Source organism: Phaethon aethereus (genome assembly GCF_964289735.1).
Source record: "Phaethon aethereus genome assembly, chromosome: 2".
Taxonomy (NCBI): domain Eukaryota; kingdom Metazoa; phylum Chordata; class Aves; order Phaethontiformes; family Phaethontidae; genus Phaethon; species Phaethon aethereus.
In genome coordinates, this window is record NC_138582.1 from 24,942,963 (window position 1) to 24,965,323 (window position 22,361).

General features: G+C 37.1%; 1 protein-coding gene across 1 annotated transcript in view; it reads right to left on the reverse strand.

Annotated features, from left to right (window-relative positions):
- The window catches only part of VPS13B (vacuolar protein sorting 13 homolog B), a gene marked incomplete at both ends in the record, with an annotated part of 485,525 nt that overhangs the window by 222,168 nt on the left and 240,996 nt on the right, over positions 1 to 22,361 (reverse strand). Inside the window, 3 exons of the mRNA XM_081996267.1 lie at positions 1,501 to 1,707; positions 6,509 to 6,729; positions 17,151 to 17,385. Of these exons, the coding sequence (XP_081852393.1) occupies positions 1,501 to 1,707; positions 6,509 to 6,729; positions 17,151 to 17,385 (663 nt within the window). The remainder of the gene's footprint in view (positions 1 to 1,500; positions 1,708 to 6,508; positions 6,730 to 17,150; positions 17,386 to 22,361) is intronic.

Sequence of the window (22,361 nt, forward strand, 5' to 3'; positions counted from 1 at the left end):
ACCGCTTACCTTCAATTCTATATCCGTGGCAAAATTTTTCACAACTGAGATCACACTCACACAGAAATACACCAAAGTGAAGGCTATTCAAATAACCTAGAAATATTTTAGTGAAACAACTTAAGAACTGAAACTCTAGCTCAAACACCTTTTACTGACAGTTGCCTCCGTGTGCGTGCGTGATACATATAAAAAGTAAACACTAGCAATCACCATTTGCTCCAAACCCAGGAATTAATATAAACCAGGCATAGGGTTAAAGCAATCCTGGCCAAATGTTGTTGAATATGTAATTGCACTCAGTGTTCAAACTGCTGTGTATTTGCCTGTGTTCCAGAACTGTTCTACGAGGTGCCCCTAAAATTGCTGTGTTTATCCCGAGAATGAAAGTCTCTCAGAACAGTCTCCCCGCATTCTAATAGCTTTATGTTAAGAATGAAGCATTGCATATGTCTGATACACCACTGGTATACCTTCAACTCATCTTACGCATTTTTGGCTCCCTCCTGGAGAACAAACAAGGCCAACTCAATATTCTAACTAGTAAGCCTGACAGGAGCACTAAGAAAATCACAAATGCCTATTCAGTTGCAGAGCCTCCTGTGACCACCCACTCGACTCTATCAGCTACCTGGTGACTCATAGCTAACCATACTCATGGATGACGTTTAACTCTGTATTCATACTGATGAAAGAATTAGCCTTCTTTCCTCAGTATGGCAGAGAAGCAGAAACCCTTCCCATGCCTCAGAATAATATTTTACAGTTTGAGGCACACACAGCGGTTAAGATCAGGTACCAGAGTGCTCCAGGCAGTTGAGCAGCACTGTAAATTGAGGAAGCAGAAATGCATAAAACCAAGCGGCCAATCTTTTTTTATATTTGAAGCTGCATACCCAAGTCCTCATCTGACGGAGTTACAAAAGCACTCCTGAGACATGGGACAGCTGGGACAGGGAAAGTTCCAGCAGTAGTTCATAGATGGAGGGTAACAAGGGCTGGGTGAGCGTACGGCTGGGTGACCTGCAGTGCCTGCCTTGGGAGCCTTCACTGCCGCTGCCCCGCTCCTGGTTGTCAATACAGTCTCTACACAGCAGTCTCCACTGTCTCGGGCATCGTAGCGACTGGCTTCAACATGACAGGCTGACTGCTGAAGCTATTTGGGACGACTCACAAGCAGCACAGGTAGTTTCAAAACACCAGTTACTATTCTAATAATTCTGGACTTGAAAAATGCCTTATGCTTCTTGACCTGAAAACAGTAACCATAATTTTGTGACAAGAGTTAATATTAATTCCCTTCAAAGAGAAACAATCCAGACAATAAACATAGGAGCAATACAGCAATTTCTTTATCTTTTTTTTTTTTTACCAAAGTATTCTGCATTGGTTTATCGGACAAAGCTACTGCTCTTTCAGATCCTTCTGATTCTTACTTGCCTGTGCACCACACCTTGGAAGTCAGAACTCATGTGACACATTTTTTTTAAGAAAGCCTACCTCTGTAGTGGTCCCAATGTCAGCAGATGGGCTGTATGTGCTGGTATCTGGTGGAGCGGTACCAACACTACTTTTCACTGGAGAGCTAGGAGGAGCAGGTCCTGTCATGGTTTCAGTATAGACAGAAGATTGAGATAGAATTCCTTTCCTCTGAAGTTTATTCCAAACTTTACTTGTGATCTCAGCCAGTTCATACAGAAGCTGCACCTAAAAGAAAAAAAAAACATTTTTTTTTAAGATGAAGCTTTCCTTAATGAAGTGAAGGAAAATCAGCAAAGTCCTCCACTGCGACTTAGAATGTAGCACAACTGAACTTCTCACCATTTAAAATGTTCTGATAAGCAACTACATTGCAATTAAAATAATAAACATCAGTTACAGTATAGTGATTTTGATAAAAATAATCTGTGCTTTGTCTAAACATATGGTATGTAGCTCAAAACCGTAACCAATAACGTTGCCTTGTAAAAATTTTACTAATATCAAATTTAACAATTAAACAAAGGTAATTTGTGGTATATTTCATGTGTATAGGTCCTGCCTCTAGAAAAAGGCAAACATATAAACTTTATAAAATATTAACAATGTTAAAATTATTCATTTAAATGGTATTAAAGTTATGATCCCACGCAGTATATTAAACTGTTCTATGTTTTAGTAAGAATGTCCACTAGCAAACTCAATAGTCTCCTGGCATATGTCATTCCAATATTCAGAAATACACTGTTTAACTTGCACATTGTTTGACTCAGTTCTAAGATATTTACACAAGTTTCTGTAAATAAGCATTTATCACAGAATTTGTATGACAACATACTGCAATATACTACATAAAACAAGCTCAGAGAAAACTGCAAACAATATATAAGCAGATCCACAGCTGGATACCATATCCAACTTGCCATTATAAAAAAATGGAAATTCTCATATTTATAACAACGTTAAGCCTCAGGACACATCTACTCTATGAAGCTGGCTTCTTATGTGGGCAGAACAGATGCAGAAAAAACACTGTTGTCAATCTACATTTGATATAAAACAGTACTTGATTTTGTGCGTGAGAGTGTGTGATGAAGTCTCAAAGTACATGCTACAGTCCCTTCCTAAGAGGTGAAGTGCTGGAATTTTATAAAAACCTTCTTAACTCATCTTGGATTTTCTTTTGAAGTTTCAAGGCTTACACTGAGCAGGTCATATACTCTTTTGACAGCATTTTTCCTTAAAGGCGATAAACTTCTCAGGACTTTTTTTGTCTTCATATACAGACCAATCTAGAGACCAACAATAACTCGGGCTGTGGCAAAAAGTTCTTCTAGTTATGCTTTAAAATACTCTGTGTCCGTAGCACTCTGATATGCACTGGCAGCCTTTAAATGACTAATTACAAATTTCTAAGTTTTCCGAAGTCTCTTCCATGTAACTCAGGAAGATCAACTAATAGCGTCCATCTGATTGATTGAGTAATATAAGATTAATTGGTGTTGACAATTTGCTGACAAAAGTGTCTCTGGAAAATTAATAGGATACAGGCACGTATCCAAATCATACATGCTTGCAACCTCCCCTCCCTCAAAATATTTTTTTGCTCAAGAAACCAAAGGATAATTTATGCTATACTTGTCTTAATGAAACAGGGCTTCCAGAAATTTAATTATGCTACTGTTCATAAAGGCACAAAATAACGCAGAAGAAGGAATGATGCAATTTCTGTGTTTACCTTGTGTATGAGCATGTATGTAAAGAGGTTTGTCATCACCTAACCCAACACTAAAGAGTTTAAATCTTACTGAGGTGGCAACAAGCATAATCACTAAAGTTACCAATTACTTACGTTATCAGGCAGATTTTTCAAAAATTGCTCAGGCTAGAATCTTTGCAACCACTCTGAAACAGTAGCTGTTTCAGACAGCAGTAGCCACCTCTCTGAACATGGCCAGCAACCAGCTAGCCAAGTAGTATGACCGTAATACTCTACCCTGCTCTGAAACCAGAGACAAAACAAGAAGTTCAACAAGAAAAAAGGCACATTTTGATTAGAGGGAGTTGATTTTCATGGAGATATGTTAAAAAGTAGAAAAGACCATAAAGCCTCATTAAAACAAAAAAGAAGGCAGATGTCTATACTAAAATATAAAATTTAATAAATACAATTTTAAAACTTCAGATAAAGAGCTGATGTCTTTGACTATTTTTAATACACTTAATTTTATTCCATCGGTTGTAACTCATTAAAATGGAAGGATTTCCAGTTCTCTTGTTCATTGCACTTTTTCAAATGAGTAGTGTTAATATTTTGAAAATCCATTTCTGATTATATTAGAAGAGCTAATGTAAATGTAAGGCCTCTCTCCTTTGTAAGTACTTTTGAGCATAACAGTTAATATATAGTAATTATTTTTAGTACACTCTATTCAAGAGAAGAAAAATGGTATGACAAAAATAGGAATAACTCTGCCAGTATTTGTTAAGAAGAGTTTCCCTCTCTCACTGCTTCCACTCCCTCCCCAGCAAAACCACACATAACTCAATAAGACCCCACTGACTACTTGGCAAAATCTGTGAAGTTCAATCTGTTACAGCATTTTATACTTAAAAAATAACACATTACTACAAAATTGAAAACTACAACAAAAGGCAATAACCTGGCAGTTTTGCACACTGGAAGTATCTATTGACTTTAAAGGAATACAAGCATCAGAACAAGGTTTCATATTAAATCACAATAGTCATATAGTAAAATACTTCACCTCTGCTTCCATTTAACAAATTCACTAAGTATCACCTACTTTAAGGCTGTCATCTATAGACAAAATACAGCCCGTCATTCTAAAGAATCAAATTTCATAGTTATTCTGCTGTGAATTTATAACTATCAAATGCTGTTTATGTAATTGTATTTTCCATCTTCTGTTCTTCAACATCTGGTTAAAGATGACTGATGTTCCTTTTTCTCCTTTTGCATAAGTAAAGCAGAAAGGACAAGTAAGGGAGAAAATACAGCTCAAGAAGCTTTACTAAACTCAAATAATTTGTCTGCAACCTTTTGGTCATTATTCATTTACTTCAGTAAATGAATCTCATCACAATGTACAAGTACAACCTTTAAGACAAAAATATTTGGTCTGAGATTTCACTGTACAACTTCACTTTCACATGATACTCATAATAGGATTTACATGGAGCTTACAATATAGATTTTTAAGTGCAAGTATTTTCTTACAGTTTGCAAAACAAATTATTTGATCAGTCTTTGGTACGAAAGCTTGAAAATGTATTTTACTTACTCCATTTTTCTTTTTAATTTGCAACTCAAATTTAGATAAGGCTTCCACGTATAACAATGCCATTCAGCTTATAAATCAGTACTATTAATGTCTTACATATTAAACAGGAGATTAATTGGAAATTTAAAAAAAAAACATAATTGTTCAGGAAATTTGCTGGAATTCGACTGAAAGTATAGTAATGAAACGTAGCAAATTTTGCTACATGAACATCTCAAAATATGTACCAATTATCTGAACAGTTGCAATATCAAAACGCATTTTGTACAGTTCTATGAAAATTAATACAGAATAAGGCGGGTTTCCAGAGGCTGTAAAATTATAGCATATGAATTCATTAAACCTTACGGAAATACCACAAAGTCACAAAGTAAAGCTTTCAGAAGTCTTTAAATACAAAATATAACATTGTCGACAAAATCATAATTTTGTCCTTTTCTATTTACACATTTATAACACAGTGACAACCCTTTATATGTGCAAACACACCTGTCAGACAGCTTTACAAATCTGAGTAGACCTTGCTGAGGCTGTTCAATTTTTTATTTTCATTTGCCACGTCCAGTGTGCAATCTCACGCTACAAACCCTCTTCCCAGTGAGTGTGAGCCCATCCAGTACAGAAGACAATGGCATACAGCAAATGAGCCAGAAATAACTTGGATGGAAGGTAGTGAATGGGGCAGGAGACCACACATGGAGGTTAAAATAAACACATAGTTTAAAACACTTGTTTCATTCATAGAACATGGAATGAGGCAAGGGAAAATTGCATGCGACTGAGAAACATATTGTAATGAGCACACACAAGGGATAACATTAAAATTACACCAGCCACCTTAGCATTAGTATTCTCAGATTTGGGCCTTAGGTCCATAAAACTTTACAAATGTGATGTGTTGTCTATCAGATCAAAATTATACTACTTCGTGTTCTTTCCCTTTCTTTCTATTAAATGAAACAACAAACAGTCCATTTTGTCCATGATGTCCTTTGAAAAATCTAACATTTGGCTAAAACTCTGGAGCAAACAGCATAGGAATGCAGAGCCTTACTCAGACCTCAACAGATTTGCAATTCCCAAGAACGAGAGTGTTCTCTCCAGCACCACTGGAAATGTTGCAACTGTCAAAAAAGTGTTATTCAAGTTGCAGTAAAGATTACTTAAAATTTTGCATAAGAAGCCTACTTGGAACTACAGCAAACCTGATCCAGGTCAGTAAAATACAGGTGCACTTTCTGAAAATCTAGCAACATCTTTGCCTTTTAATAAACATAAATGAGGTGATAACTTTTGATACACATATTCTTCTGGGGGGGGTTCTGATACTAAAGGATACCATTGTTTGCCTAAAAAAAATTTTACATTTGAAGATATGTTAGTTCTATGAAAATACAGTAAAAAATTATATTAAACCACTTCAATATATGAATCCACAGTGACAGCAGAACAGCACTATAGCATTTAATAGTACATCTGCAATTCATTTCACTCCATCAGCCAAAAGATGCATTTATACTGTAGCTATTACATTTTGAGCAGAGTTTAAATTACAAAACTGGAGAGAGCTTCAAAGCAAATCTTAATCTAAGCACCTTGATCTTGATGGCCCCATTAAAAAAAAAATTAAGATAGAAGAGACCTTCTTCAACAAAATGCAGCACAATTGTACTTAAGTGGAGTTATTTTTAATTTCCTTTCATAAATCAATTAAATGTACCAACCTGGGGGTTGGAGCATTTTATTTCAAGGGACTCAAGGTCGACATGGAGGCAGACAACAAATGAGTGTCTGGATTCTGGCCCCGAAGCAAGCAGTTTCTGTGAAGTAACAGCTAAAGTAGAAGTACAGCCCATTGGTTCCACTAAATTAAGTGTCATCTGTTGTCCAAGAAGAGTATACACACTGAAATGATGCAGACTAATAGTCCATGGAAAAGCATCACCTAATGATTAAAAAGAAGGAAAAAAGAGTTAAATAATTGCATAATAAAAACTAGGCTATTATTTTCTCAAAACTCAGTAAAGGCCTTATCCAAAACCCCCTTAGAAGTCAGCAAGTATAATCAAGAACCATTAAATTGATCTCAAACTCTTACAAATATAATTCAACCATGAATTCCTTTCTGTACCTCAAAATCTAAGCAATAGCAACAAATTTTGGACAACTTTCTTAAAAATTGAAATCCATTGGTAATTTTAACCCCAAACTGTGAACAAACGCGTACAACATAGTCTTTAAAGAACATTCTTTTTGCTGTATGATTTTCCTCAAACTGAGGAGTATCCTGAAATCATTCCCCACTTATTTCAGCATACAGATGGCAAAGACAGTTCTTTACTCATATACTTATATGTATTTACAGGTTTTAATACTAAAAAGGGGCATTATCTTTCTTGCAAAAATTTACGGCTTGCATCTCAACAGGATAGCACCACAGCGTAAAGCCTATCCCAATACACTGCTCAGGTAAGAAAGACCTTGATCACAGAGCAGCTCTTTCCACTGCCTCCACTTAAATTACTAGGAACAGAATGGCGATGAATTTTGTAAAAACAAATCACTATAGACATACACTGAGCACTTCCATTTCTTATATTTAGGAGGTAGCCTACCCAGATAAGTGCCTGGCAGCCTAACATGAACCATTATCAAGAATAATCAGTGAGGTAATTGGCAGTGTCCAGCTGAACCTGGAGTATTTGTCCAGCTCCGGAGTCCTCAGCACAGGAAAGACATGGACCTGTTGGAGCAGGTCCAGAGGAGGGCCACCAAAGTGATCGGAGGGATGGAACACCTCTGCTATGAAGAAAGGCTGAGAGAGTTGGGGGTGATCAGCCTGGAGAAGAGAAGACTCCAGGAAGACCTTCTTGCAGCATTCCAGTACCTGAAGGCAGCCTACAAGAAAGCTGGAGAGGGACTTTTAAGAAGGGCATGCAGTGATAGGACAAGGGGTAACAGTTTTAAACTTAAAGAGGACAGATTTAGAATAGATAGAAGGAATACATTCTTCCCCAAAGTGGGTGGTGAAACACTTGCACAGCTTGCCCAGGGAGGTGGTAGATGCCCCATCCCTGGAAACATTGAAGGTCAGGGTGGACGGGGCTCTGAGCAACCTGATCTAGTTGAAGATGTCCCTGCTTATTGCAGGGGGCGGGGGGGGGTTGGACTAGGTAACCTTTAAAGGTCCCCTTCAACCCAAACTATGCTATGATTCTATGAACAAAAAAACGGCTGTAACCAGTATAATCAGTTTTCTTTTGATTGTCAATAGATGGGAAAGAGAAGAAAATGTTTCCAAAACAGGACCATAGACAGAATTATTTGGCTAGGTCTTTAAAGGCCAACAGGAACTCTTTTTAGTGAGAGAAAACCTTCAATATCTCTACCAGCCAGAGTTGAAAGGAATTGAGAACACACACTACAGAAACTGAAGCAGAATCCCTGTGGTGGGTTTGACCATGATGATGAAAGGCTTGTGGGTCAAGATAAGGACAGGGAGATCATTCAGCAATTACCGTCACTGGCAAAACAGACTTGACCTGGGGAAATAAATTTAATTTATTGCCAATCAAATCAGAGTAGGATAATGAGAAATAACAACAAATTTAAAACCACCTTTCCCTGACTCCTCCCTTCTTCGTGGACTCAACTTCACTTCCAAATTCTCTACCTCCTCCACCCTGAGCAGTGCAGGGGGACAGGGAATGCAGGTTGTAGTTAATTCATAACACATTGTCTCTGCTGCTTCCTCCTCCTCACACTCTCTCCCTGCTCCAGTGTGAGGTCCTAGCCAGGGGAGACAGTCCTTCACAAACTTCTCCAATTTGGGCCCTTCCCATGGGCTGCAGTTCTCCAAGAAATGCTCTAGCCTGTGTCCTTTCCATGGGATGCAGTCCTTCAGGAACAGACATGGGTCCCCCACAGGGTCACAGGTCCTGTCAGAAAACCTGCTCCAGCCTGGGCTCCTCTCCACAGGGTCACAGCCTCCTTGAGGACTCATCCACCTGCTTCAGTGTGGTGGGGTCCTCCCCGGGCTGCAGGTGGAGATCTGCTCCAGTGTGGAGCTCCGCTCCAGTGTGGAGCTCCATGGGCTGCAGGGAACAACCTGCATCACCATGGTCTTCACCAGAGGCTGCAGGGGAATCTCTGCTCTGGCACCTGGAGCACCTCCTGCCCCTCCTCCTGCACTGACCTGGGTGTCTGCAAGGTTGTTCCTCTCGCATATTCTCACTCCCCTCTCCCGGCTGCTGTTGTGCAGCATGTTTTTTCCCCCCTTTTTAAATCTGTTATCCTAGAGGCACTATCAACATCACTGATGGGCTCAGCCTTGCCCAGCAGCAGGTCTGTCTTGGAGCTGGCTGACACTGGCTCTGTCAGACATGGGGGATGCTTCTGGCATCTTCTCACAGAAGCCACCCCTGCAGTCTTCACCGCTGCCAAAACCTTGCCACGTAAACCCAGTACAATCCCACATATGATAACTAGGTCCTGGAGAAAGAATTTAGGGTCTGCAGGAGGCACTGAACCAAAACCCTAAGAATGCTCAACAGAAGTGAGGAAAATGAGACAATGAAAGATACGTGGCTAATTCCCATTCTACATGAAACAGATTTGGTGTTTTACTCTTTAGAAGTACAAGAGCATAACAACTCCTTCAGTGTTTGGTTTGGGTTGGTTTTTTCCCCTCTAAAGAAAGTCTTCACCATTTCTTTCATCAGATTTTCTGCTGAGGAAGTTGAGCGTTTTTGTCCCCACTTGAATGATGAAGAGTCTGTGCCCAGTATGTGAATTTTCAATCCACCAAGAGAAACTGCCAGCTCCAATTCAAAGCAACATGAAAGTGGCTGGCTGGATGCAGTCTCAGACCCAAACACAGCAGGCTGGTGAGCATCCATGGTCGTCTTTGTACAGAGAACATTCATTTGGAAGAAGAGAAAGGAGAAAAGTTCTCCTTCCTATATCAAAATTCAGAAGATTATTTGGTATGAGGTTTTGTTTTTCAAGATTTGGGCCTGGAGTCTTGAGTAAGAAGAGTTCAACTTAATGTAAGAGCCTAGAAGCAGCGCAGCCAGTCTTGAGAATCAGAGCAGAAGATGGCAGACAAATACAAATGTACACTGGGATGGGCCCTTGGAGTGTCACAAGGGAATAACGAATTCAAACTACTGTATTTAAACAATATAGGGAGAGTGTGTTTGCTGCCTAGTGTGGCCTACAGCCAACACTGTCCTGCTGAGAAATCACATCACTAAGAAATAGCACAAATTAAGTGTTAATTGTCATTATTTAAGAGAAACTTTATAAAAGTTTTGAAATTAAAGCTGGATCCAGACACCCTTTTACCATATTCTTCTAATAAGATTTCTATTGTTCCTTCCACAGGTGCCACCAGCAATAATTTTACAGGGTCAGGAGTACGTATCAGGAGAGCCTGTGTGTCTCATCCTAAGAAAGAACTGAAAACTTTAGTAGCTTATTTTGAAGCTATTGCATACTGGAGAATTGAGCTCAGCCAAAGTAACTTGAAAATATTTTGGACAGGTTTCAGATTAGAAATTTAGAAATAGTTAACAATCTGTATTTTTTCCAAGTTGAAGCAGCCAAGAAATACAAAATATTAATTGTAATAGATGGAAAAAATTCAAATGTGAAGTCAACTCTAATGACATGTTTCTAATTGCTACGCATGAACTTTGTTTTTCTCTGTGACCACTACAGTAAGGTAACACAGTTTATATTTCATGGATTAGAAAGAAAGAATCTCCAAAGAAAATACTGAATGTTAACTCTACTATGCTGCATACATTATCTACCTTACAAGGAAAACACCAGTCAAATTTTATCAATGTACATAAATCACAGTATGCTGAACAAACACTGTAGTAAAGATATGGCAAATTTATAGTTATAAAATTCCTCCTGATGTCATCAATTACCTCTTCTTCAGCTCCATACACACTACGTGACCATTCTAACATTATACTGGAACTGTCCACCTGATAAATCCTTGTTTTGCTGTTGTACCTATGTTTGCTTTATTCCTTTTAAAAAAAAAAAAAATTTACCTGCATTCATTTGCAGACTCATTTTATGAAACTATTTAAAGAATTAATTCAAAGTGTCTAAACATCAAAAGCAACACTGTTCATTGGATTTATTTAAAAAATTATTTATTAGTAGGAAGAGAGGAAAAGCCAGTATCACACTTAGCTATTTTCTCTACGTCTAACCTTCCCATCCGTGTATACTATGTCACCTAATCGCTGAGATTCTTTTATACTGAAATACTGTAAGTAAACTTGACATTGCCTTCAGTGGAACTATAGCACACCCAACATCTCTTATGGGCAAGATTATAAAGATACACATGAAAAACCCCCAGTATGGTTGAGGATTCTGGTGAACTCCTGATCTACTACTCTCACAAATCCTTATTTTTAATCTCTTCAAACATCACTACTGAGTTAAAAAACTTGAAAATGTATTCACTAAGGTATTTCAACTGCTTCAGTAACTTCTTAAATTTATAAATACCACTTTCACATCTTTGGCAGTTGACTGACCCAATCACCAGACAATCTTCAAAGCATTGGCATTCATCATTTATCTGCTATTTGCAATACTTTAGCAAGACTCCTTTGCTATGGAGTGTTGGAGTTATTTTTCCAATATATGTAATTACAAATTTTTGCTATGTGTAAGCACTTTCTCTGGTAGTTATTTGATGGACTTTGTTTCTTAGCTAGAGTTAATGCTCATTATAAGCCTTTCCATATGCATGACATATGATAATGATAAATGTACTTAACTACTAATAATTCTTCTATGTTTGCTCCCACTTATATATGATACTTCTCTTTATTTTAAAAACCAGATTGCAGAAGTGGCAGTTGTACACAATGTTGTGCATACAAAGTTGACAGTTGTACAAAAGAGAAATTTCGTTTGTTTAAAATAAGTAATAGTAGGAGAGAGATCGTGAAGGCTTTTTCATGCATATGATCTGGGATCTATTCCCAGGCTTGCAATCTTCAAAATGCATCTTGACTACTCTGTCTTCATTTCTCTTTCTGTACCCACACTGCAGGGTCCTTACATGGATTTCCAATGCACTCACATTCTCATGCACCATGCAGTGTTTAAAAGAAAAAGATACCGCAGTCATTACACTTTAGGTCACTGCTGTACATCCTCCCAGTCATGCAACAGGGAAGCAGTTGTACAGCTGCATAACCTAGTCGAAAGCCCTCAGGGCTCTGCCCAAGTGCAGAGCTCACTTTCAGCAGATGAAGATTTAGTTCCACTAACTTCAAATGTAAGCACAAACACACAGGCTTTTCTGACTTAGAGCTCTCTAGTAGATGGGTTTAACAGCTGAACACAACATTAACAGGTTATTTATGAAGAACTTAATTGCTATTCAGATACCGAAGAATGTCACTAAAGTGTGAGAACTAATTGTATACGGTCATTAAATACAATAATTACGATGTGTTACAGATGGTGACATTGAATATAAACTCAGATAGCACACTATTTGAACGTCAGATCTTCATCTCACAATCTACAGAAATTGTTTTTCAGTTATTATAGTGAAGCTGAGCGGTTTTTTACATTCAATGCAAGATGGTAACTCCTAAGAATGGCCAAAATATTGTTGCTCTGCTTTAAACATTTAACTGCCTTTTTGCAGACTGAAATATATATATATATATGCTTTGATTACATTGTAGTAGTTTGAAATCAATACATTTCATTATAATTCACACACTAGTATTAGAAGGTCTAATTTTCTATTTCCCTACAAGTCACTTGATCACTTATTGAGTTTAAACATAATTTTAAAACAATTTTTAAGATATTTTGAACACTGGTTTCTAAAATGTATTTTACTCTGTCTTACCTAAATATCTGTATCTTACTCTATCAAACCTAACCAAACATTTTTACAAAGATGGATTAATATAAGTTACTGGTATGAACCCAAAGAGGAACATATTACATGCCACCTAAGGATTATTAACAAAAACAAACAAACAAAAAGGATTGAAGCAGCAGGAACAGACTAAAGCAAAGTAACTAGTTTAAAAATATGAGTGGAAGCCAGGAAAATATTCTAAATTAAGATTACTAAAAATGTAAACTTCTAAACACAGGAAGATTTCATAGATGCCAAAAATGTTCTCATTATTACTCTAGAATTTCATGCTTTATCCAAAACAAAATTTTAGTTCCCTTCACATCTTCAATTTATTTTCCTATTGTAACATTTTAAATTTTTGGAAGACCACTGAACAGTCCAGAAGCCCTGATAATAACAACACATTTTGTCCTATAACTATAGGTTGGGACTTAGAGGGTACATAAATGAATTGTCAAGTATTTGAAGTTGGATGCACGAGCATGCACAGAAAGTCACAACTCAGCCTAAGCAGTTCTCTAAACATTTCAGTTATGCTCAAACTGGGTTTCTAACTGTTTAAATTTTTCTTGGTAACTATTTTACTTCAAGGGCAGCTACAAATAGGACAGAGGTCCCCCTCTTCACAAGGAGCCCAAATGGAGAAGACAAAGAGCAACAGGTACAAGTTGCACTGGGAGAGGTTTCATTTTGATATAAGAAAGAATTTTTTTTTTTTTTTTTTTACAGTAAGAGCAATCATCCACTGCAACAACCTCCCCAGGGATGTGGAGGTTTTCAAGATGCAACTGGACAGGGTGCTGGACAATCTCACCTAGGCTCCCTTTCCCACAAAATTTTGGACCAGACGATCATTCAAGGGCCTTTCCAACCTGGGCTGCTCTAAGTTTCTGTGATTCTATTTTAATATCCTCACTGAATACTATCTCATGGATCAATCATCTGATAGATTTGAACCGTAAAGATAATACTTAATGTAATTTAATACCATTTTTATGAACTTACTTAGTTGTACTTTTTATTTATCAACAGTTCAACAGAATATGTCGTTCTTTACATAGATAAATCCACTTCTGTTCATAAGTAACTTAGTACGACTAAGCTAAATTATGTTTCTGAATTGAAGTACTGTACTTAAAATGTTTTTAAGTATTCCTACAAACTACAATTACCTCAGAAAATAAATGTATCCAAACTCTGAAAACAAACGGAAAGACCTGATTGTGGCATATGGTATAAGGTATTTTTAGTATGTTGACATCTTAAGGTCAATGAGTCTGTGAGTAGGCTGCAATATCCCCAAATGACAGTATGACTATGTTCTCTTTTCCTCCTCTTTTAATATTTCATGTAACAGGAAAAATATATGAGTACGCAGCTTTCCTAAAAGTTACAACGCATCTTTGTAAACAAGCCTTTTACTTATATCTTCTTCATAAAAGGAGGAATGATTCAAAAAATAGTTTCCAGGAAAAGCATGGTCGAATAAATATAATTTCAGAGGGATGTTAACATGTCTTAAGAATGATGGTATGTCCTTGAAGTCTTGTTCAAAGACAGAATGCAAATTAAGAGACTCTCCCAACAAAAGTCCATAAAAATTATTTACCTCTACATGGGAAGAAACAAAGAAGGTGACTTTAAAGCATTGAAAAAACCTTTTTAATAGTCTGTTTAAGGGAGAGTTTTGACATGGGAGAAGGCAACAGCTCCATTAGAGAATCAAAAGTATCAAGATTGTGAGAACTTCTGTTTGGCACTATTCCCAGAGCACAAAGCCACACATAAATAAATTCCTTACCATAGACTTTATCCCAGCCAAGGGGATTCTTTTCTCTCACTAGGATCTTTCCTTCAAATCTGAGTTTGACAAAATTCAAATGACTTCTTACTTTCATAAATGGTTTAAATTACATCATCAGTTTAAAACAAAAGACTCTGGTTAAATTTATTTATCTTTTAACTGTCACTATGATTAGCAAATTAGAACATTCGGACTGAAAGTTATTAGGAAAAACACATACACCTTTCTCTTTTTTTTCCTTTTTTTTTTCTTTTCAGTTGACAGCATGTCTAATATGACTTTCAGTATTAAAAACTACAATTTTGTTTTTGTTGTTGCAAGTTAAGGTAAAACACAGGAAGGAGGAGAAAGGTCTAATATAAGTGGCAGAACAAAGGGAGACAGAAAACACTTCTAAATCCAAACAAATTTCAGATGGCAGGAGCAGGAGTAGCTCTTGAATATGCTTTTGACTTAGTTTTTCATAGCATACCCTTTATAATTGTTTATGTTTCAACAATAAGTATGCAGAAAACAGAAAAGTTTTCCCAGAAAATGCTGTCACAAAAGCAATGGAACAATTGCTGCATCTTGCTCTCTCCATCTTAGAACAAACAGCAACAATTATTTCCAAATAACATAGTTTAAGAATACAATAATGAAGTAACTGTACACCAATGTACTGGTTTTGGCTAGGATAAACTTCATTTTCTTCATAGTAGCTGGTATGGGACTATGTTTTGGATTTGTGATGAAAATAGTGTTGACAATACTGGGATGCTTTAGTTATTGCCAAACAGTGCTTGCTCAGCGTTAAGGTGTTTTCTGCTTCTCACACTGCCCCACCAGTGAGTAGACTGGGGGAGCACAAAAAGCTGGGAGAGGACACAGCTGAGACAGATGAACAAAGGCTGTGCCATACGACATCATGCTCAGTCATAAAAGCTGGGGGAAGGAGGAGGAAGGTGGAGGACATCGGAATTATGGCATTTTTCTTCCCAAGTAACTGTTACATATGATCCCTGGAAACATTCAGGGTCAAGTTGGACAGGGGTCTGAGCAGCCTGATCTAGTTGAAGATGTCCCTGCTCATTGATGGGGGGTTGGACTAGATGATCTGTAAAGGTCCCTTCCAACTCAAACTACTGTAAGAGCTCTGTGGAGCTCTGCTTTCCTGGAAACAGCTGAAGACCTGCCTGCTGATGGGAAGCAGTGAATTAATTCCTTATTTTGTTTTGCTTGTATGTGCAGCTTTTGGTTTACCTGTTTAAATTGTCTTTACCTCAACCCATGAGTTTTGTCACGTTTACCCTTCTGCTTCTCTCCCCCATCTCACCAAAGGGGAGTGAGTGAGTGGCTGTGTGGGGCTGAGCTGCCTACTGGGGTTAAACCACAACAACTTGCATTTCCATGAAATTTTAAACTCTGTTATGAGGCTGGATCTCATGGATGCCATTAAAATAAACCCAAACCCCAAGACTCAAGACTGTTAGAGATACTTGCCTTACCTATTTCCAATACACCATGTTTCATATGAATATCTATAGAACAAGATTTTTACATCAGTATTCCTTCACAATACTGTTGCAAATCCACTTACCATATATTTTCATCATTTCTAAGGGCTCTATTTTTAAAAAATCCTATCGAGCACACGCAGCTTGTTTTCACTTGCTAGATCCTTTACAGCTTATCCCCTCCTTTCATTTTTCAATCAGTTGCAGAATGTTAAAAACTGATTCTTCCCTCAAATTGGTCTACAACTCAAACCTGTATCAAATGTTAGCTTTTCAAATAAGAACTACTGTACTTTTTCTCAACCTTAGCCTATGCATAAGAACATCCCCCCATAAACACTCGTACAAATCTTCAACTTTTTTTTTCTTCAAATCTACAAAAACCTTGCTACAATCACTATAGACACAAAACAGAATTGTTGCCTATCATGATGACCAATAAAGTCTCATTCTTTTCTTTTGATAGTCTGCTATATTTATGAATTTCTTTTCTCATCTTACATAGACTCATAGAATATCTCAAGTTAGAAGGGACCTATAAGGGTCCATTGAGTCCAACTTTCTGCTCCTCAAAGGACTACTAAAACAAAACCATATGACTAAGAGCACCACTCAGATGCTCCTTGAACTCTGGTGCCATGACCACATCCCTGCGGCGCCTGTTCCAGTGATTGACCACCCTCTCAGTGACGAACCTTTTCCTAATGCCCAGTCTTAATGTTCGATCCATGACTTTCCCCCCCCCCCGCCCCCAAGCAAAGGTGGCATGAGAAGTTTTTCCTAACCTGCCTCCATTCTGTCTTGGAATTCACAACTCACTGCCCACTCCTGCTGTGTCAAACTGACTATGGCTACACAGTAACTCAAATGACAAAACCAATGAAGGTAAAAATTACACATTTTAATTCTTTTGACTTCAACAAACATACAAAATATATCACAGAACTAGCTCTTTGATGATGAGTTTCACTTTGATCACTGTGGGGCTAACATTGTCATTAGTATTTCTAGCCATCAATAATACATAACATACTGCTAAAAAAGCAGAACATGAGATGTTTTCAAAATAAGATGAAGATAATTTTCATAACAGTTAGAAATGGAAATTAAAGAGCAAGCTTTTTTTGAGTTTATCACACTACCTTCTTCCAGGATGGGTCGCAGCACAACAAATGGGATTTCCTGCAACGGTTCCATGTGTTTGTGTCCAGCACTCATAATCTTTATCTGGGGCAAGCAGATGACAAGTGTGCCAGGCATATTGGCCTGCCCATGGTACCAGCTTCGCACAGTCCCAGGAATGTCACCCGATACAATAGTACTTGGGGAAGGCAGGCTGTCGTTCGGAAGGAACACACAACAAGATTGCACATCAAGCTGAAAAAAACAAAGCCAAGAAAGATTTCTCAGAAACAGTTTACCATTTTTCCCCTGATGTGGAGTACTCATCTCGGTACAAAATCTCAAGTTGCTCATCCATCACAGTTGACCGAAAATAGTGTTAACTTTTCGCTGATTTAAGGAAGAAGATGACACAAAATGTTGGAAAATAATATATTCCTGTAAATGGTGAATATGGGAGGGGAGGGAAGAAAAAGTGTGATTTTGGTCTGTAAATTTGATCAGAAAGGTGTTGCCATATAAACCGAACATATATCTACCTACATTTCAACAGCTTTTTACAAGAAGCATAATTAAGTCAGAAAATGTTCTCACAATAAAGCTGAGAAAGCCCTCTTTTTGCAGTTCATTAGCTTTTGTTAGCAATAGCTCAGTCTCTAGAACTAACCAACATTTTATATGCTGTTACTTTCATAAAGACTTCTATAAAGACCTATTTTCAGAGAAAATTCTGTCTTTACTTTGTAATCAACAGTAAAGGGCATGTACAAAAAGGCTGATTATCAGATAAACTAGGATAAATAGAAACTTTGGTGAAAAACTGACTTTAAAACAAATGGATAGGTGCATAGATACACAAAGACAAACAAACAAAGTTCACAAAGTTTACACAGCTTTTGTCCTGTTTTCATTGCAAAGCAGAAGTAGTGCATATGTTTCATATGAAATAGCACTTTTTTGTTCTTTATTTTCAAGCAATGCTGTTACCCTGAAACATTTCTGACCATTCTGCCATCACCTTACGAGCTTCTAGCAAGGCTGAGTGCACCCAAACCAAGAACTGAACTCACCACAACTTGTTAACTCCGAGGTGGTGTAAGCTGCAGACTGTTAGTCTTCCTTAGCTCCTACGAGTAATATTCTGCACCTGGGTATCAAATATCCTTAATAGCCTGCACACTTGAATGCTTTGTTAAGCAAGTACAAACTATGATTCACTTCATTTCTTCACAACACGTTTGGAAAAGTGTAGTGTACAAAATGTTGGACCCAACATGTTATTTGTAGCTGCGATAAAAGAACATTTGTTTGCTGTAAACTTACATAACAGAGTCTTTCAATTTGACATCCTTAAAGACCATCACAGCTTTAAACTGATAACCAAGGTTTGTATTCCATACCCTCCCCTGAATGCTAATAGTCTGTCAAGCCAGCAATAGCGATTTGCAATAGAGCTGGAATTCCTCAGCACCGTAAGTGCTTTGCCAGCCTGGTGAGGAGAACACAGATACTCATCTTTATTTCAGCATTTTTGTGCCTTTTTGCTTAGACAAACTGACAAGAACTCACTGCAGAAAAATATAAGTAGAATTTTGCAAAAATAAATACATTGTTACATGAAGTCTGTGTTTGTTTCTAGTTTTAGAACTGTTTGAGTTGTAAAATGAAGTTAATTACAACTTTGATAAGTAGTTTATTGATCCAAGGTTGCTGAGTATACTTTATTTATACTGGATGAAAAGCAACAGTGTATTGTTACAGATGTAATAGATCGGGATTTTTTTTTTTTAACTGGTAAATTACTCTTTGTGTCAATTCGCAAAGATTTTTACAGTGACACATTAGATCGTTTTCTGGTCTATTAGTAATAGGTTGCAGGTCAAGCCATTGTGGGATAATGATAAATAGATGACAAAAGAACTTACGATCAGTAAAACTTTGTTTTATCAGTGCATTTGCTGAGTAAACAGTTTATAACAAATCATCCATTCTTCATATATATATCCATGATGATTAACATCAAATGCTGCCTGGATATACAAGCCATGTGGTAATAATAATCCAAAAATTCCACCAACTTGGAGAGATACTATACTTCATCACATTACCAGCAGCAGGATCTACAGGAGATGTTTTACAAAGTCCTCTTGAGAAGAGATCTCAAAGCTCAGTAGAGTTTTTACAGTTCAGTACAGCTTTGTACTGAAGACAATTTCTTCAGCTCATTTTTATTTCATTTTGCCGTATCAAGAAGATTGAAGTGGAATCACAACAGTTTCACTCTTTCAAATGCCTGAGGGAATTTCCTGTTTACATAGGCATTACTTTGCCCTTCATTTTCAAACAACCGAAGGGGAGTTGGATGAATAATTTTGGTGGGGTTTACATGATAGTATCAGGCCCTCCATATGTAACATTACAGTTTTGCTTACAGATATGGTTTGCCTACTTGTGTTTCATTTAAAGTCTTATGTGAATAAATGAATTTTGCAAAACATTATTGCAGGATTTCGAAGGCCAACATAATTAACAGACGGCAAAATTCCACATTTTGGGGCAAATCATGCAATTATTATAATTACGTAAGAAATTGCCAACTTGGATGCACGTGAGCCCAGTAAGTGCAAAATTGAATTGCACCTGTTGAACTTCTCAGAGGCAGATTCTGCTTACAATTGTCAACTTCATTGGAGTCTGTGTACATTTATCTGACAGAATCAGGAGATGTGTCTCATAACAAGTTCCAGTGAAGGAATGGAAGAGTGCACCCAAAATGATGGCATTATACGTCAGACAGAAGTGAGAATGTGAGCTACAGATTGCTTCACCAATCGGAAAGTGCTTTAAACTATATGTAATCCAAATATCTTAAAATTAAACTACATCAATAGCATATATTAAAGCTATCATATAAATCTTTTTACACTTTTTAAATAACTGTTAAACTGTGTGTCTAAAATTGTGAATTTAATGTAAAATGTGACTGATTTATGTAACTGAATATAAATCTGCAGCAGTAAATCTTGCATTAATGTAAGGATCTGACAATCCAAGGGAAAGAAAATGAAGTAATCTGCCAGTAAGAAGTCCTCAAGCTGGGGGTCAGATACTGTTCATGGAAACCATCTGGTTGGGACCCTCCAAGCCACACCAAACACAAATGATCTTTTAAAAAAATATCCTATTCATTAATGCTTCGCAGCTGCACTGAGTGTTACTTCATTTTTCCATGGCAACATCCTTTCTGTTTCAAGGATCTTATTTCAGTTTTGGTAGCAACGTGTTCTTTTGCCAATACTGAACACATTCATGTGTTAAAGAGAGGAATTATTACAAATTCTTGAAACAGAATCACCCCCTATTTTCATTTCTATTATGTCAAGGCCTATACATGCTAAGTAACATACACTAATGATAAAACAATGAAGTAAGCAGCATTTTCCCTTCTACTCACACAAAGCATATCGCTCTCAGCTTTTACTAATAAATAAGCTTGAAAAAGTGCAATGACTTTAAACCCGCTATTGTATAAAAAAGAAAAGTATTAAGTTACTGGAATAAGTGGAGTATTTTTAATTCACATGGTATAAAAAGAGATTGTTTCTTGATAGAGAGAGAACAGTGAAAAACATACTGCAGAAGAATTCAGTCTTCCTAATCAAGGAAGGTAGTTATCCTGCACAAGCACAACAAAGAGGGGCACATGTTCAAGAGTTTTTACAGCCTTTCATGATAGTGATACCGTAAGGAGATTCCCTTCCCTAACCCATAGTTCACAGCTATATAAATCAAGTAGAGGTGTTGAAGATGACCCACAAAGTGACACTCACATAAAGGTGTCTCCTGGGAAATGGCCTCTCTCTGCATTAATCAGAATTCATCATATGCTCTCGGCAGAAAGGCTAATGTGTTTTTCTGGGAGTTTCAGATACAGAATATAATCTCACAATGACTCCTAAAACTGCAAAGAACCACCATTACACATCTCATGTAGAGGTTCTGGAGTGGTCACTATTACAAGACCATACCTCAGCCTCTGTCATCCAGATTAGCTTTACCCAATTAGACCATCCACAGTTCAGGCAGACACATACTGTTTGTTAGACTTTAAAAAGGCAGGCTAGAAATTCATATTTTGAAGCTCGACAAAAAGTAAAAATGATATAAATGGAAAGCAGAGCACGCGTGTAACAGAACTAAAAGAGCAGGCGACCTGTACATACAAATGAGTATAGTAAGGATCAGCTGCATTTTCTTTGACCACTTAAAACACAATGTCTTAGCACTACACAGTATTCCCATTCTTCGCTAAGAAAGCTTAAATTTAAAAAGTTTTTAGTTAGTTATGGAAAAATTCATTTTTTTGTCAGTTTGTGGTAAGTAACCACCTTAAGAAATCATCCTCTCGCATAACTGCTGAATAACTGCTGATAGCTGTAACTGCTAAGTTACAAGTCACAGAATCTCTCTCTGACCCATGAATAAAGACCACTGTTCAAAGAACAGGAACTCTAGTCAGTCTCATCCTTACATTTCTGTTCTTTCAATCAATGTTTCACTTTGAGCACAATTCTGTAGAAGTTATATGCTTTAAAGAAAATATTATTTTCAATAATTTCAGGAAACAGACTCATTTTTTCAAATAATTTCAGGGATATTTAAAGGCATGTGGAATATCTGGCTACGTTTTATATGTAATAATTACACTCATATTTAGTTGGCATTCATTGCAACATTACTCATTAATTCATTTGCTTTTAATACAGACCCTTCATTATTCTCACTGGAATTCAGCATTAACAACCAATTAAAAATAATTGTGTTTATACTGCTCCACAATTTTAGCAAATATTAGTATGAAGAACACGTGAGAAGTCAGTATTACCCTCCCACACAGTGTAACTGCCAAAAGACTTCAAGGCTGCATATAAAATCCTACAACAACTAAATAATAAAAACAACTTTTTATAGTTAAATATGAAAGTCTTTTCACTTAAATACTAATAGCTTACCACAACTCCAAGGCACAAAATCTTCATGTAATATTCTATCACGAGCAAGCCAGGTCTAGGGCTAAGCAAGTACCAGCTTAGGATCCAAAATAAACTTTCCAGTTACTTTGGTTCCAAACACATTTACTTACTCAAACTTCCACTAAAAGAATAAGCCTTTGATGATTTTAAGTTATGAAGTTCTGTTTTATCTGATGACAACTACAGACTTCTCTGTTC